The 17439-nt window shown below is 23.6% G+C and overlaps 1 protein-coding gene across 3 annotated transcripts in view; it reads right to left on the bottom strand.

The window, feature by feature from the left end:
• Positions 1 to 17439, bottom strand: part of LOC129605811 (uncharacterized) — a 200554-nt gene that overhangs the window by 44709 nt on the left and 138406 nt on the right. For all 3 annotated transcript variants that reach the window (XM_055515769.1, XM_055515770.1, XM_055515771.1), the window contains one exon: positions 3076 to 3673. In XM_055515769.1, coding sequence (XP_055371744.1) covers positions 3076 to 3373 — 298 coding nt within the window. In that variant the 5' untranslated portion in view covers positions 3374 to 3673. The remainder of the gene's footprint in view (positions 1 to 3075; positions 3674 to 17439) is intronic.

The raw sequence follows: 17439 nt of genomic DNA, 5'->3' as shown, positions 1-17439 counted from the left end.
CCGTCATCAGCTAAAATAGCACTTTCTTGTTGTAGGTTGGATGGACCTGATGGTGGTAAATAGTCTTGATTTATTGAAGGTGCTATTTGTTGGGGAATTGGTGCTGAAATAGGTTCTTGAATAGAAATTGGTGCTTGAATAGATGATGGATGCGATATAGGAAGAGAAATTGGTGCTTGTATTGGCCCAGGAAGTGAAATTGGTGCTTGAATAGGTCCTGAAAGTGAAATCGGTCCTTGTATAGATCCTGAAATTGAAGACGATGATGGTGGTAAATATTCTTGATTAACAGGAGCTGGTGCAGGAATTGAAAGTTGAGGTGGACCTGCAAGTGACAGTTGTGCGGGACCTGGAGAAGAAATCAATGATGATCCAATTGATGTTGGTGGTAAATATTCCTGATTTATTGAATTTAGAGGTGAAATAGATCCTGATGTTGGAGGTAAGTATTCGGTATTTAAATGTGATACATCACATGTAACAATGCCAACTAAAGCCAAAGTGACTGACAATAATTTCTGTTAATTAAATAATTTATTGTAGAGTTTAGAATTTTATTTCTTTATTAAATGTTAAAATTTTCAACTTTACCATTTTAATAAGAGTAAATTAAACTACGATGTTAACTAAAGACGAATAGACTATAGATTAATACTAAATTTGAAGAATCTTACACTATTTATAGTTAATATTCACTAAAACACTTTATTCAATAGACTAAAAACGACCTTACAGTTAATCTTACTCTGAATATTGTTACAACTTCTTCTAAATTTTTTCTAAAACTTGTGTTTGTAACACTTAAAAACCAATTTTAATAAATTATTTTTGTATATTGCTTATTTACATATACATCTAAATACATACACATTAATGTATGCAAAAAACTCAAAAAAGCTTTAGTATACGCTTTAGTACTTTTCGTTTAAAATATCAAAAATTAGTATAAATAATAGAGTTTCCCTTATGGTAAGTTAGGTGAGAACTTTTCCAAAAAAAATTTATGAATGCATTCACAAATAAATTAAAGTTTCTCATGCTTTCAATGAATAGTTCGTGTGGGGGTGGTTAGCTGTATAATATAAGTTAGTCAATGGTTTCCAATTAAAGTGTGCGGGCACAACTTCACAAACGGGCATTAAAAGATTGAGCACAGTGAGAGATGAAGGGACACGCCCTGAGAATTACGAAACCCATTTTGAGCAAATTCAAGAAATATTAATTGACGCAAAATAAATTGTGAGCTACTCAAAAAAAAATTGTCCAATATTAAATAAAAGAAATAAAGACATACTAAAAATTTTTGGTGGAAAGACCATTACGAATAGCTTTAATTTGTGGTTGAAATAAAATCAATTTCTCCAAGAATAGAAGTTCAGAAGTTAATATCCAAGGCATTGTACAAAAAATAATATGAAGGCTTTTCAAAAAATTTTTCACGAATCTTATACCTTTGGTCGCTACCTACTCGTATTACTAATCAGATCAACTAAAATACTTTTTTGTTTACTTGCTTTAGGTTATAAACAAAAATTTTTCTCACAATCATAAAATTTCTATACGGCTAAATCTATATTTTTCTTTACAAATAATAAATTCAAATTTCTTGTTAATTTTGTTTTAATATACATTTTGTATGTATACATGAGTATTACATGAATGTATATGTATATTCAAACGGCTTTATATTTTTAGCTTTAGACTTGTCATTTTAGTTACTTACTTATTATTTAAAATATTAAATGAAGTCTAGTATTAATCGGTTATATGGTCGGTAATATCTTTAACGCCTTCAAGTGTGATTACTGCGTTAATGTAAAAAAAAAAAATTATTCAAGGTTATGTTTAATTTTTGGTTTTTTTTTTAATGGATTTACAATTTTAATTTGTGACATCATGAAATTTTAACAAAATAAATTTAGTCTAAATTACAGGGCTACCGGTTGAATTAACATTATACCTTGTTGATATAGTGTATATACACTATATTATAGAGTATATGGGTTTTATGACGTAAATTTTATAAAACGATATGTTGATGCGGCGAATGAATATTTTAATTGTCAATTTTTCATTTTAAAAAAATACAAAAATAATTAATGTTTTGGTGATAATTAATGAAAAGAAGAGAAAAAAAAATATTTTTATATTTTATTATAAATTAATCAATATATGTCAAAATTTCAACGAAAATCATAGTAAAGGTCAGTTCATAAATGATTCGTGATTCATTCATATTTAAAAATTTTTGATAAAATACACGATGTATTATTTGCTTTTTCTTTGTGCAAATGGTTTTGTTAATTTTTTGATGAATGAATTCATTTTTCAATAATGCATTATTATTGAAATATAAAATTTTTATTGGTTTTTACAACTAAAGATCTGCAGCATTAATATTGACTGTTATAACATGATTTATTTCACATGAAATGTTTTGTTACAATAAAATAAAAATATTGCTATACTTGATAACAATATTTATCTATATTTTGACCTCTTACATGGCTATAAAAAAGTTAAGGTTTAACTTAATTAACTATTATTGGACAGATGTAAAATTGAATTATTTTTGTTGAAATTGGAGCTCAGTAATATTTTAAAATAGTGAAATAAATAATGATAATAATAAAAAATAGTGCACATAAGTGCATTGTATTGATTGGGCATTTTAGTTTAGAAGGAAATTGACTAACATTTTTAGCTTTGAAAACTATAAAACCGAACCATGAAACTTAATTCAAAAATATTAGACATTTATTAAGAAAAAATTAATGTGCTATAGTCATGATATTACTAGATTGAGTTATAGATTGGGAAGCCCAATATAGGGTAATTCATGTTTAATATAGTTTCGGCGGTTTATTATACTATTTCATCATTTGTATCACGTTGATATACATATATACATATAATTTAAATTCAAAAGTATAACGTGAACTCATGTGTATGTACATAATATACATACGGCCAGAAACTATTTTAACGACATAATAAAATTTGTGATTAAAGGTAACTTAAAAAATAAAATTTTTTTTAACATAAAATTGTTTAAAAAGAATATTTTATACTTACGAAAGGCACTCTTGGATTCCTCATATGCTTTAAATGTAAATAATGCTGTTCTAGTATCTGGTGGTATTCTAAAATGTAATATTGAAACATCCTTATATGCTGTATATTTTAATAATGTATTTGATGGTAAACGAACTAATGCGACTTGATCTTTTGGTAATTTTATTTGATCTAATTTTTCATTATCAGCACCACGTAACGGTATATCATCATCATCGGGTTGCGGTACTTGTACACTGGCTCTATTTAAATTAACTGTTAAAAATCCTAAAAGTATGACTAGTATCGTCCTGTACATAGTGCACTATTAAAATTTTTCTATTGAAATCACGTCATATATATAAATATGTTATAGTTATAAATTAGTTTAAATAAAAATAAATTATAATCTGATGTACTATTTTTGTCTGTATATATATTAATCCTTTAATTTTTGCTTTAATGATATTAAAGTGGCGCCGTTTTTCTTCTCTTCTTCTTTTACTTAAAATATATTAAAAATAATATTTTTAATTTATTGTTTTAACTAGACGATGATCCTCTATATAATTTAGTGTATGTATATATAGGTTTCTTTGATATGAAGATGAAATATATCCTGTAAAGATAAAAAGAAAACAGAAAAGAAAATTAAATTGTTAAATAAAAATTTATTTGATTCGCTGTTAAGAGGATTTAATATTTTAATATAGAAAAGAAGAATATAATAATAAAATTTTTTATAAACTTTACATAGATTAAATTTTATTTTACTATGGTATTCTGCTAACGAATTGCTAATATAAAATAAAGTATTTCTATAACAATGAGAAAAAAGAAATATCTATTGTTAAAAATCAGAAGCTTGCTAATTTTTTTATTAATTTATTAGATTTAGCTTTAATTCGTCTCTTAACCTCATTAGTTTGGTTTATGTAATTTTTATTTCTCGTCTGAAATTAGAACAGAAGAAGAATTAATGGACAAAAAAATGTTATTTCCTATATCAAGGAGATATTATATATGTATTTACATTTACTACAATGGCATACGATGGAGTTATCAAAAATTTTGTTTCTACATTTTATATATTAAACAACTGTATGCAATAGATTGTAGGTTGTAGATTTATACAACTGGGGCAACCGTGCATCCCGAATACATATCAATTGTGCGCCGCCCTCCTGGGTGCGGGGTATGCCATACAACAGTTAAGAAAAAATCGAGCATAATTGAAACACAGTACTAGAAGTTAAGAACAATACTGCGAAAATTAAATAAAAAATTACCTTTCGAATTATTGCCTAACTTTGTTAGTATTATAAATTTCCTTTAAATTTAATTAGATAAAAATGAAGTTTTATGAAAGTACTGAATATGTAATTTCGAATGATAATACCATGTGTGACAATACCCCAATATGACTAAGACATGGTTAAATTAGTTCATAAATTTACAATTCTTATTCGTATATTAAATAGGTATTTTTAATGTAAATGCATGATTCAAATTTTAATATTAAAATATTGGAGTAATTTTTTTTTATAAAATTAAGTAAAAGATTTTAAAAAATCATAAATAAACTCCTCAAATAGTTTTTAGTAATTCGATTATTATTCAGAAAGAGTAAAAAAGAAGAAGATTATAAAATGGAAGCAGTGCACATTAAATAACCTTATCTATTAAGGGCATAAATTTTCAAAAAAAGATTACAAATTTATTTTGAGCGAAAAACTAAAATGTTATAGTCTAAAGAGAAATTGTAAAAGCAAACGAATCAAAGCATAAATAGTTTCACCTTTTTACTTTGTAGAAAACCTGAAGGTTCCTTTAATGAAAAAGAAGTAACTCAAAAGAACATTCTTAATAAAATTATTTTCTCAAACGTAGCAACCTAATAAAAAAAATCTGATGTGAACAGTACATTATCGACCGAAACTGTTCTTTTAAAATTTACTTTAAATGCTATGAATGATGAGATAGTAATTGATCTATATTTATAAAATAAATTAAGTTATTAGTATACTATAGGGGCTAATTTTTAGTGACTCGATTTTGCTAAAAAGTTTTCCAGTTTATTTTTTTAATAACCAGAAGTCAAATACTAAATGAATAGTACCAAGGATGAATTAGTTCAATAGATATGGTAAAAATTTAAAATCAGTTCTTAAGAAAACGAAAAACCTTACATTAGCAAAAGTTTACCAGTTTCTTGTTTTAATAGCCAGATTTCAAATATGAAATTTCAAAAAAATTGTTTGATTATTTCCTTGTGCGTTAAGATGTACAGGTTTGCACAGCCAAACAGGTTCCACCGAAAACTCGACATGAAAAATTTGATCCCATCGCACAACCTCTCATATTGTATGCGATCGGTAATTATGTATGTACCTGAATTTTAAGCATGTTTATTACATTAAAAAGAAATATTTTTTTTAGTACATATTATATAATAAATTTAGGTTGAAACTTCACAAGTATTTATGAAGTATACAAGAATTACGTGCGAATAATAAAAAGGTGATTTGATTAGCTTGATATATACTTAATGCTCGTATATTATACACATTCGTGCATGATTTTGTATATGCATAGCCTTATAACGTCTAGAAATCACAAATACTTTTTTTAAAAAATTCCAGTATCTAAAATATCTGTAACGCGAAACCAAATACTTTTCAAAATTCCAAGTTTATATTTTTTGGATGATTAAAATTAACTATCAATCAAAATGGAACTGCATATTTCTGGAAGACACAATGAGTTTGTTTGTGAATTTATACTTCATTTAAACTTAATTTTTTTACGTATACAAAAAAACTAAGACTACGATAAAATTTAATGGCTGTTGAAGCTCAGACCCAAAATTGAAATCAAAACAAAAATTAAGTGTTACCATTTTACTTTTATAAAATGTGACAGTAAATTTGAGAATAAAGTAATTTGTATTACTTGCCTTTAGATAAAGTCTGATATCAAACAATTTTTAGATACCCGGCCTTTGTTAGACTTAAATTAATGGTAGATCTTGTTACATATTATTTAAACAGCACCTAAGAGTAGTCATTAAAACAATTTCGGAAATTTTCCAAAAATTATCTACCAACAATGAACGTTTTTACTTTAATTTTCGAAAATTAATAACTAAGAACTATCAGACAAAAATTTTACAAATGACGTTTACATGGATCAGTTTTCTTAGAAACTATTAGTGGCTATGTTTTTTGTTAATTTGTTTTTTTTTGTTAGAGTATGCGAATAACGATTTTTTAATTGAAACTACAATAACAAGAAAATTCGTTTTTAAAATAGTTGAGATAAATATCAGTCAGTTAGAATGTATTTTAAAATGAACATTTCAGAACAGAATTGCATTCTCGTTAAAAACAAAAAAATTAAAAAAATTCATTTTAAATTTAAATTACAAAAACGCTATTTAAAAAAAAATAATCTACAATATACAAAAGTCTGTTAATTTGTTTTTATTTCATATAGAAAAAAAAAATAGGAAAAATGTTTGTAATATTCTCATTTTGAAATTCGTTTTGAGCTCATTCATACATTTCACATGTCACAAATTATCTGATTGCCAAGCATCACAATCAAAACTCTAAAAATTGTACAAACAAAAAAAAAACAAAAAAGAAAATGAAAATTTAAAAAAAATTATTTTAAATTAATGTCGAGTAAAAAAAGCTTGAGATAAGTTGTAAAAGAAAAAAAATTTTATCATCTTTTTTAGGAGAAGCAAGAGACTCTTCTATCTTTGTGTATCAGCTATCTACTTCATTTGCTATTATCATTTATTTTTTGATTTTCTTTTTCAATGCTTGTGTACTGCACGTAAATGTGTAAGTTTAACTATTTTTGCATGTGTATTTGTTTGTATAATGTAAACTATCTGTTTCCTCAGTTTTTTATTCAATTTCATTTTTGTATTAAACACAAGCTGTTATCTGAACAAAAATCCAAAAAAAAAAACAAGAAAACGAATCAAACAGCTCTAAAATAAAACTGAAGGACCTTCGCTCAAGGATTTTGTTCATTTTAAATAAATGGACAAGTAAAAAGGAATGAAATTAAATAGTCGTGAATGAGAAGCTTTTTTTTCTTTAATAACAAAAATAAGAATATCTTAAAGACTTATAGAGTAAAATATAGAGAAAAAACTAACCAACTTTCAGTTATTGACTTCCTTTCTTTCCTTTCTTGTTCTTTTTTTGTTGTTTTTTCTCTTATATTCTTACTTTTACTTATCCTTTATATAATTTCCGCGTTTCTTTGTGCAATTGAAGTATGTATCTCTTATGTGAACAATTAAGTATATACAGAGAACGAAATTCGTATAAATTTTGAGTAATTCATTTTAAGAAATTTACTCTTTTCTGTTCTACAACAGTAGTGTTCTTTTCGAAAAAGGGAAAAAAGCCAATTAATTATGTTCAGTTCATTCATGACTTAATTTCTCTTTTTTTTTGTTTTTTTTTTTGTTCTTCTTTTTATTTTGTTATCGAAATTTGAGGAAGCATAAGAAAGTTGAAGCAAAAAAATTAAGAAAAATGCTTAGAGCTAAAAACATGAAATCAAACGGAATGAAACAATATTTTGTATGTATGTATGTATTTATGTATTATGTATGTATATGTGCATAATTGTGTATAATATGTACTTATGTAAAGTATATTTTTATAGGGTATTTTAATTTGTTTTTTTTTGGTTTTTATCATATAAGATGTGATATACGAGTATGTATACTTGTATGTAATATAACATCATTGTGTACTAAAATGTCATTAATTTTAATGAAAAAACATTTGATTTAAAAGTTTGAAACGTTTTTATAGCTAGATTAAAGATAGCTATAAGAAAAACCTTTCAATTTTATAATTTTTAGCTTAATTGACTATAAAAGGAAAGAATTTTTTAAAAGATATTAAAACTGTTATAAAACAATAAAGTAATAGTTGTAAAACATCAAATTAAAATTTGTAAAATGGTTCTCAATATAAAAACAAAGTTAGATTTTATTTAGAAATGAAGATGTATGGAATATTGTGCCTTATTTCTTTGTTTATTAATTTTTATGATTTTTATTTCTTAAATAATGTATGAAGAAAAATCTTGGAAAGTAAAACTATGAATTCGCTGTTTGTGTAATAATTTACTGCCTAATCGTGTATGTCGCCTTTTCATCTCAGCTTTCATTCACTTTCAAAACAGAATTCTTTGTTTTTCTAATGAGCATTTAATTTTTGCAATAAAATTATTAATTTTTTTATTGGATTTTCGCATTTTTTTTTAAATTATCGATTGCTGAATGTTTCACTTTCAAAAACAAGTTGAATAAATATAGGTTTTAGAAAAAAACAGGCTACACAGTACGGAATAATTCTTCTCACTTGAAGCGTCATTATACAGACATATGATAGTTACTCACTTTCTTGTCATTTGGCAAAAAAAAAGCTAAGTAAAAATAGCTACACGAACAAGCCCTTAGTTTCTTTATAATGTTTGTATACAAGCACTTTATGTACTATTATAACTTAGCATAAATTTCATGACTCGTATGAGTCACGTATCTTTAAACCATATCATAATTATTATTAACACTTAAAATTTATCGCAAACCAATATTTCTTTTTCGTATATAAGATTTTTTTGTGACTTGTCAGCTCTAAGACAAAATTAAATAAGGGAAAATTGATATTTTTCGAATTACATAACATAATAATTGTAAATTAATTTGATTTATTTATATTTTATTAAAAACTGGCTAGAAGGATTTTTTAAAAATCAAAAAAAAAATGCCAAAAGACTGTAATTGAGGTTAAAAGATAATCGCTTCATCGCAATTTTTCAAAATGTTGGAATATTGTTTTAATATGTATGTAATTTAATATGTATGTATATCAAAATTACAAATAATAAGTTAAAACAATTGAAATTTTATAATTTTATAAAAAATAATGATATACCATAAAAGTTTTTAATTTCCATAATAATTCATTATTAAAATTTATTAAAGTACTAATTAACCATATTTAATATTATATATAATATTATTTTTCAACCGCAGAATATTTTAAAAACCACTGATTTTAATTGAAATTAATTGTAATATTATAAATTATATATGTATATACACATATATATTTTTTATAAATTTTAAAATATAATATTAAGGACATAAAATTAAAATTTTATTATGAAATTAAATGGAAAAAAGGACAAAAAACAAAAACGATTTCTAAGATAAAGTAATTTGTAAAATAAAATAATGATTAACCATTTAAAATGTCCTTAAATTTAATTATTTTGGATCAATTACATTTAAATGACAAATGTTCATATATATATATATATATATATATTATAAAAAATGCATTATGTTCAAATCATTTGGTAATTAATTATAGTCAATTTAAGTTTTTAGTAATCAATGAAATTATAAATTTAAAATAAAAGCTCCTTCATTTGATATTAAAAGCAACGGGAAACAAGAAACGGAATTAAAAAATATTCATAAATGGAAAATTCAAATAAATTTACTCACAAATTAAATTTTAAAATTTAGAATTGCAATTAATTACTACATATATACCGCAATTATCATGGAAACCAAGGATTTTTCACGATTTTAAATAAATGCCAATAATAAACCTTAAATTTTTTTTTATAATAATTAAAACTATATTTATCATTAGGAATATTTGCTAATTTATCACACACATTATATTAAAATAACAAGAATACATTAAATATATTATTTTTGTGTGTCTGTAATTGTAATTAAATTTGTAAATATAAATGCATGTACTTGTATATATAAAGAGAATAGTTAAAAATTTGCGGTATTATGCAAATATCTCATTGTTGGTTTTAAATATCATAATGTTAAAATGGCGAACATATGTATGACAAAGATAGAAATTATACTTAAATATTTAAATAAACGGGTTATAATGTTAATCTATTTAATAAATAACTATAATTTAAAATATTTGTATTATAAAAAATAATATGCAATATATAATAATTGGTGTTAATGAACGTGGCATTTTTTGTTTAATTTTACTTGGTTATTCAAAGACCTCGTCAAAATTGATGTAATTTATTGGTGGTAAATGAATGTTATTTTCATGGTATGTTGAAAATAATTATTGTGGGTATGTTATTTTGTTGTTGTACAGAAATATGTATAATACATTAGGAAAATCTTGTAGATATGTGCAAGAATTTATAGAATAGTTTTTTGATTAATTAAAATTATAAGGGTTGTGTAAGTATACGCAATAAAGAAGGTTAAAGAAATCAAGCGCACTCAATTTCCATTAGAATTAGAAAACAGGAGCGTTTTGGTATTAAAAATCAATTTTAATTATAGTCTATTTGTAATTTTAACCATATGTTTTAACTATATTATTCATAAAATACAATACAATTATTTTGGACTAATATATTTAGAACACTTAAATAAATTTTAACCTTGTTCTTTAATTACGTATGTGCTTTAACATTAATTTTGAATATGGATCGAAGCAGTAATCAAAAATCTTGTGCTCAAAAATTAAATAAATCTTATTATTTATATTATAGGATATATACATAATTGTTATTAGTATGCAAATATAAAAAAATACGTATTGGTATTCAGTTTTTATTCATGGTAGTATGTGGGGCATTGATTTTTTCTTAATTTAAACGAGTAAAAACTTTATTATTATTCAAAAATAACAAATTTTGTAATATTTTTTACATATGGAATTTGTTCTTGCCTATATGCAAATACTGAAAATATTTACGTAGATAAAATCAGAAATTATTAAATACATAAATTTTATGATTAAATTGAAATTTTTTTTTTTTACAAATCTTGTAACAAATTTTTCCATCAAATTACTTTTCGTTACCATGTTTTTGTTAGTTTAAATCGATTTATTCATATTATTCATGATTCTATACTTGTAAATATGGATGTCATCTTCATTTATAGAAGATATTAGATAACATATTATTTGGCTATGTAATATCATTTTAATGTCTAGACTTTTGACTGTAGCAAAATCAATCGAATCTCTAAAACTATACACACTTGTAAAGTATTTGCTTATATGTTGTAGGGTTCAAGGTCTAATAAATTTACGGTTCAAGTTTATTTAATATTAAAATTCATCGTATATGTTGATAATCTTCTATTCGATGAATTTGAATAGTTTATTGACGTAAAATTATTATTTGAAATCTTTAAAAATAGTGTTATTACAAGAAATTTTTCTAAAAGAGTGTTTTTACAAAGAAGTATATATATGCAAAAAATTGCTATATTCGCACATATGAACATAATATTACACAAATATTTTTTTTTTTTGGAATTTTTAAATGTTTATAGTAATTAAATAATTTTAATAGCCTAGTTTGGTTAGTGTGATAATTTTGTACAAATTGAATTAATCGGAATTATGATTTTCATTATGATAATATACATATATTATAAATCGACATAAGAAACAAAATTTTTTAATATAATAGGTATCATAAATGTTTATAATAAAATTAATTCATAATTAAAATAGAAAACAATAATCCAGAATAAAATATAGTAATAATTAGATTGAAAATAATTTTCTATTTGTGTAAATATGACAAAAATCAAGTACTAAAAACAAAGTTGAATTTTATTAAGAGATTTTTTGAATGGTTTTGAGATTAAGCCATAAACTTATCTATTATATTATATTGCTTTGATATTTAATATTTAAAATCTTTAAAATATCGGTTGAGATACAGTAAAACAAGGAACTAGTAAAAGAACTTACTTAAATTGTGGATTAAATTCTTAATTTGAATTAAAATATTTAAAAAAATTATATCATAGCTTTGTTCTCTACTTGTGCTCTAATCTTTAGACAAAAGAAAAATAAGCTAAAAAAAAATCATTAGTTGTAAACAATTTAGCGATGGTAAGAATAAAGCAGTTATTATCTTGCGAAAATCTTGTTCAAATAATAATTAATAATAACAAAAAGTTAATTAAAAATAAATGCTTAATGATTATGACACATCTAGAGTTTAATTAAATTCCAAGTTATAATAAAGAGTCTAAATACTAATAGAAAATATTAAAATTTTCTATTGTATATTATGATTATAAGCATGACTGATTTTTCTAAATTTAAATTCTTAAGTAAAAATGAAAAGTTTTAATTAACAATTATTGAAATTAAATATTGCAGAAAAGGAGTAGTTTTGCAAATGATCTCAGTGATTATTCACAAAGTTATTAAAACATGACACAAATCGATTTTTACAAAACAATTAAAAATTTTTATGCAAGTTAATGCGAGAAACAACTATAATAGAAATAATCACAGTTAAGTAGGCTTTGCACTTTGTATAATAATTTAATTTTCGTACAAAACGCATGAATATTGTTCAATATCGTACTTGTATTGTTTATAAAGCACAAAAATTATACCATCTTTAAATCCAAGAAGTGGGTGATGTGATTGTTGCTTTGTTTACTGATATATTTTGTTTTAATTAGCCAAATTGTAAGATTAGTTACATTGTTTTTCTATTCCTCTATCTCTATTGCATATTTACATACATACATACATAAAACTATTTTCTATTATAAAAAATAATTTATGAAAAGTTTGAAATGTCAAATGAATGTTGTTAATTTCTAAAGAGACAAATTAAAAAAAAATATTCTTGTTTCGTTTTATTTTCAAAATCAGTTTCATCTGTGCAGTTTTATAAGTTTATCGTGCTATTTCGCAAATTGCAATTCTATTTTTCAACTGTCATTCATTTTACAAGTTTTTTTCTCTCTTTTGTTTCTCTCTAACATAATTTCACTGACATTTTCGTTAGTGTTTTTGTTTTTTGTTTTGCTTTTTTTGTAAAACTTTACTTTAAATATTATAAAAGTGTCTGGACAAAAGTAATTGTAAACATTATTAATGTTTTTCGATCAAATTCTAACGGATAAATTATGTTCTAAAAGTATTTGACTTTCTCTCTTTTGTTCTTTTCAGAATTACAATTTTTTTACTTTGCTTATCACTTTCATGTTTTTAAAATAAATAAAAAAGTTTTCTTTAACCTTAGCACTGTTTACTTGTTTTTTGATATCATGAATGAAATCTTTTAACTAAACTTTTTATTTATACCTCGCTCCCGCTTCTTTTATAATTCTTATGATATAAATGCCAAATAGATGTGTATGGTATATTGAATTTTCTTTTACATTTGTAATATTAAAGTTGAAAAAAATGGTGTAAAAATTTTTTGATTAGGTTTTGTCAAAATTCTTTTGAATAAGATTTGGAGTGCACAAAATTTCGCAATGTATTACAAATTCCGTCAATATACATGTTGCCTGATAAAAACGGGGGGGTATATTATATTGGTAAAAATTATAGTGCAGAGCTTTGAAAATCATGTTGTTGTTTTGCTTACTGGTTTGTGTTTCACGATTCCTTAAATTTTCTTTATTTACGTATACATTACAATATGACATTCTAAGACTAGAATTGTCAACCCAAACATTTTTTTACATATTAATGCATAAAACAATTGCATAATTGAAATGTATAAAAATTTTTGGTGTATAATGGGACGGAACAACTGAAAATTATCTGAGAATAAAAAGAAAAGTGTCATTTTTGTTTTTAAAATAAATAAAAGTTACAAATCAGTGCAATTTGAAAGTTTATTGCATTTTTCAACTTTTGTTTTTATACATTTTTATAAGCATTGAAATTGAATAACAGTACAATAAAACAAAACAATAAAAAGCGAAATAACGGTAAAGTTTTAGTAAGAGAACAATATTATACTGCATAATCGAATGACATTACAAAGAAAATGAAATATTGCAAGAATATAAAGAAAAGTATGAATAAATATTTTCTGTATGTATACAATACAATATTGCATACATATTATGTATGTAAGTATGCATAATACATTTAAGTAGAAAATGTTTTCAGTTTAAGTTTATATGTTCGCATTTCTGTAAGCAGAATATATTGTATAGAGATTGTCATCACCTTGGTATTGGAAATTGTACACAAATTCAACTTACATATATATATGTATAACACAATGATGTTATTGTAAATATAAAACATCAATGAAAATACATGTAAATGTCAATGTTAAACTCACTTTTATAATTCGAAAATTATAATGCCGATAGAATTGAAAATACTAGATCATATGGGATTACATGTGGGATTAAATATTTTTTCGTTATTATTATTATCATTTTTGCCATAAATTTCTTTTGACAGGTAGCATTTATGATTGTAATAAAAATGACTAATGTAACAATTGCATGACATTGAAAAGATAAAATAGAGATGAGAAAAGTAGAAAAAACAAAAATTTAAATGAGCATCGATAATAAATTACTGAGTTTAAAAAAAAATTAAAATATTTTTTTTTTTATTTGATTGCGGATGTCACTATAAAATTAACAAGTATTTTATGTTATTTTATTATTATACATGAATATAAATGTATTTAAATTGAACTAATTTAAATCACCATGTTCAATATAGTAAAATATTTGGACATTTGTTTATTTTTACCCACAAGTGATGAAAAAAGAGTTGAATGAACTATGAGTTGAATGGACAAAAAAAATATAAACGTTATAGATAAATGCAGGTGCATGCACATTTCGTGTTTATTTTTTATTTTTTCCGGATCAGAAAAAAGTTTTTATTCTCTATCACATCTCTATCATTTTTGTCATAAAAAAATTAGTTTTGTTTAATCGCATGTTCGTTATTGTATGTTAATACAGTTTTATGTGTATGATTTAAAAACGTTGAGGAAAAATGATTATTTAGGTTCTTCTTTGAAAATGAACAATTTTGCTCATATTCGATTTGTTTTGTTGTCTTTAAAATGACATGATAAATGTAAAAATTATATACGCATATCTATGTATGTATGTACGAGTATATTCATTTTGTGCAATATTCTTATTCAAAATTAATTGGTAATTATATATTTATGTTTATTTGTATGTATACACAAGTATATTTACATGCTCTGTTCAAAAATTATGATTTATAATGATTTGATTTTCAAAAGATTTATTTGACAAATATGTACATATGTGTTTTGCGGTTTGTTATACAAAGATTTTAAAGAATTAAATATAAGCGGCTCCGGATCTATACTACACATGTAAAGTAACCATTTGCAATCGGCGCCAGAAAACAGGAGCGCCATTGAAAATTTAATAAAGAAAAATTAAATTTCAAAAAATAAAAACTTTTCTAATTTTTAATTCAATATCTTGTATACCTGTGCACAAAAGATGCAAAATAAAAATAAAACTGAAAGTTTAATTCCGCACTTCTATTCTATGATTAATCTTGTATCTTGTAGCATGATAAAGTCAGAAGAAATTGATATAAAATTATGCGTATGAAGCGTCAAGTTTTGGTTACCACGTTGGGCGCCGAACAAGTCAGAACCGAACTTGAATATAAGAACGCAAAATAAGGGCACAAAAATGAGCCTATATGCTTTAATCATTAACAATTATCATACAAGACTTACATTATATTATATACAATTTTTCGCATGTACATATATATATTATGAGTTGTCGGACAATTCTGTACCAATTCCTATTTTTATAACAATTCCCTTAAAATTAAATATCTTATAAATATAAAAGATCTTCAATGCTTAATCTTTGAATTTTTCCTTCCTTATTGAAAGCATATTTTTCATATATATATGTATGTGTATATGCATTTGTACGGTAACATACGTAATGTATATATGCATAAAATTATGTAAGCATAACAAAAATATGGATACTTGTGTATATGTTTGTTTCAATATTTATATAATGGGAATAAGTTTCATCAAACTTAACTAATAAATAAAAGTTTTCCTAATAGAATTATAATTTGGAACTTATTCTTACTAAAAGGTCCTTTTCTTCGTTTTTATAATAATGTATATAGAAAGAGAAAAGCAACAGAGTAACAATAACAATAGCAACCTGTCAAAAGTTTTTCTAACTTTTACTTTATGGTTATTTTCTTTATCTAAAATATTTATGTCCCCCTGGTAATTTTCTGTCACCCGAAAATAAAAAGAAAAGAAAATTATTTTAATTTCATTTTATCGTCCACATTTATAAGTGCCACTTTATTAACCATTTTTTATTATAAATTTTCTTTTTATACTTTTTCCTATACTTTTAATTTTCCACTTTTATAATAATAAAAGAAACATAAAAAAATAATAAATAAAATGAAAACAAGCGTTTTCCGAAGAAATTTCTTGACACTATATTGAATTTTTGGGAATGGACAAAATATATGGACGAAAGTATACTTCTTATACAAACTTTGTTAATTGTCGGGAAATTGAAAATTTTTCAAGTCTTTTAATTTGAAATTTTTTATATAATTTATGTTATAATATTAATTATGTATAAATAAATTTTTTTTCAATCTACTATAAATTTATAGTGAGTACTATTACAATAACAAAAGTATATTTGAGGCTATTTAGTTTCAGATGAAAAGAAAATTTTGTGTTTTGTGTTCAATACTTTTGAATTTCGGTTTTTTCGTTATTCTTTTATAATATTCGCATATCTTTGTCCATATACGCAGTACCATCATTAATTTGTCCATATCTTTGATTTTTATTTCATGGCCTTGAGACAAAAGATAAAACTCTCACAAGAAGTTTCACGTATTTTGTAACATTAATTTTCACAAAAATTTTAAACTAATAAAAGAAAACAAAAAAAAATATTGTAAAATTAAATTTTTTTTCTTTAATCTTCAACCATCCTGGATTAGTATAAACTTCATTTCCTGCTTTTTTACGTGTAAACATGTAAAAAAAATTTTACAAATTTTGTTCAGAGATGTTGCGAGTGTTGCTTGCCAGTTTTGAATACTTTAATTCATTTATATATTCACAAGAAAAAATTTTATTGATTTCAATGAACGCAAGGACTTTAAGTTCAGTGAAAACTCTCAATAATGTTATATTTAATATTTATTATTTTCGAAAATTAAAAGAAATATAAAAGAAAGATTATTCAGGAAAAGTATAGGCATATGTATGCAATGAATTTTATGTATTTAAAATTTCATTATGTTTATAAATTTAAATTTAAAATTTAAGGCATTCATTAATAATTTTAAATTTGAATTTAATATCGTAGTGTGTAACTTCCTTAGCAATGAATTTTTTCCATTATAGCAGTCTTTGATTTTAAGTTAGTTTTATGTTCTATTTTATGTTTTTTTTCATAATTTTTGTAAATGAATGAATTTAAAATATTTTGTTCAACTTTTTGGAAAATGTCGAATAAAATAAATATGA

Source organism: Condylostylus longicornis, unplaced genomic scaffold, assembly GCF_029603195.1.
Source record: "Condylostylus longicornis isolate FDR11 unplaced genomic scaffold, ASM2960319v2 ptg000015l, whole genome shotgun sequence".
Classification (NCBI taxonomy): Eukaryota; Metazoa; Arthropoda; class Insecta; order Diptera; family Dolichopodidae; genus Condylostylus; species Condylostylus longicornis.
This window is presented reverse-complemented; position numbering and strand designations above follow the sequence as displayed.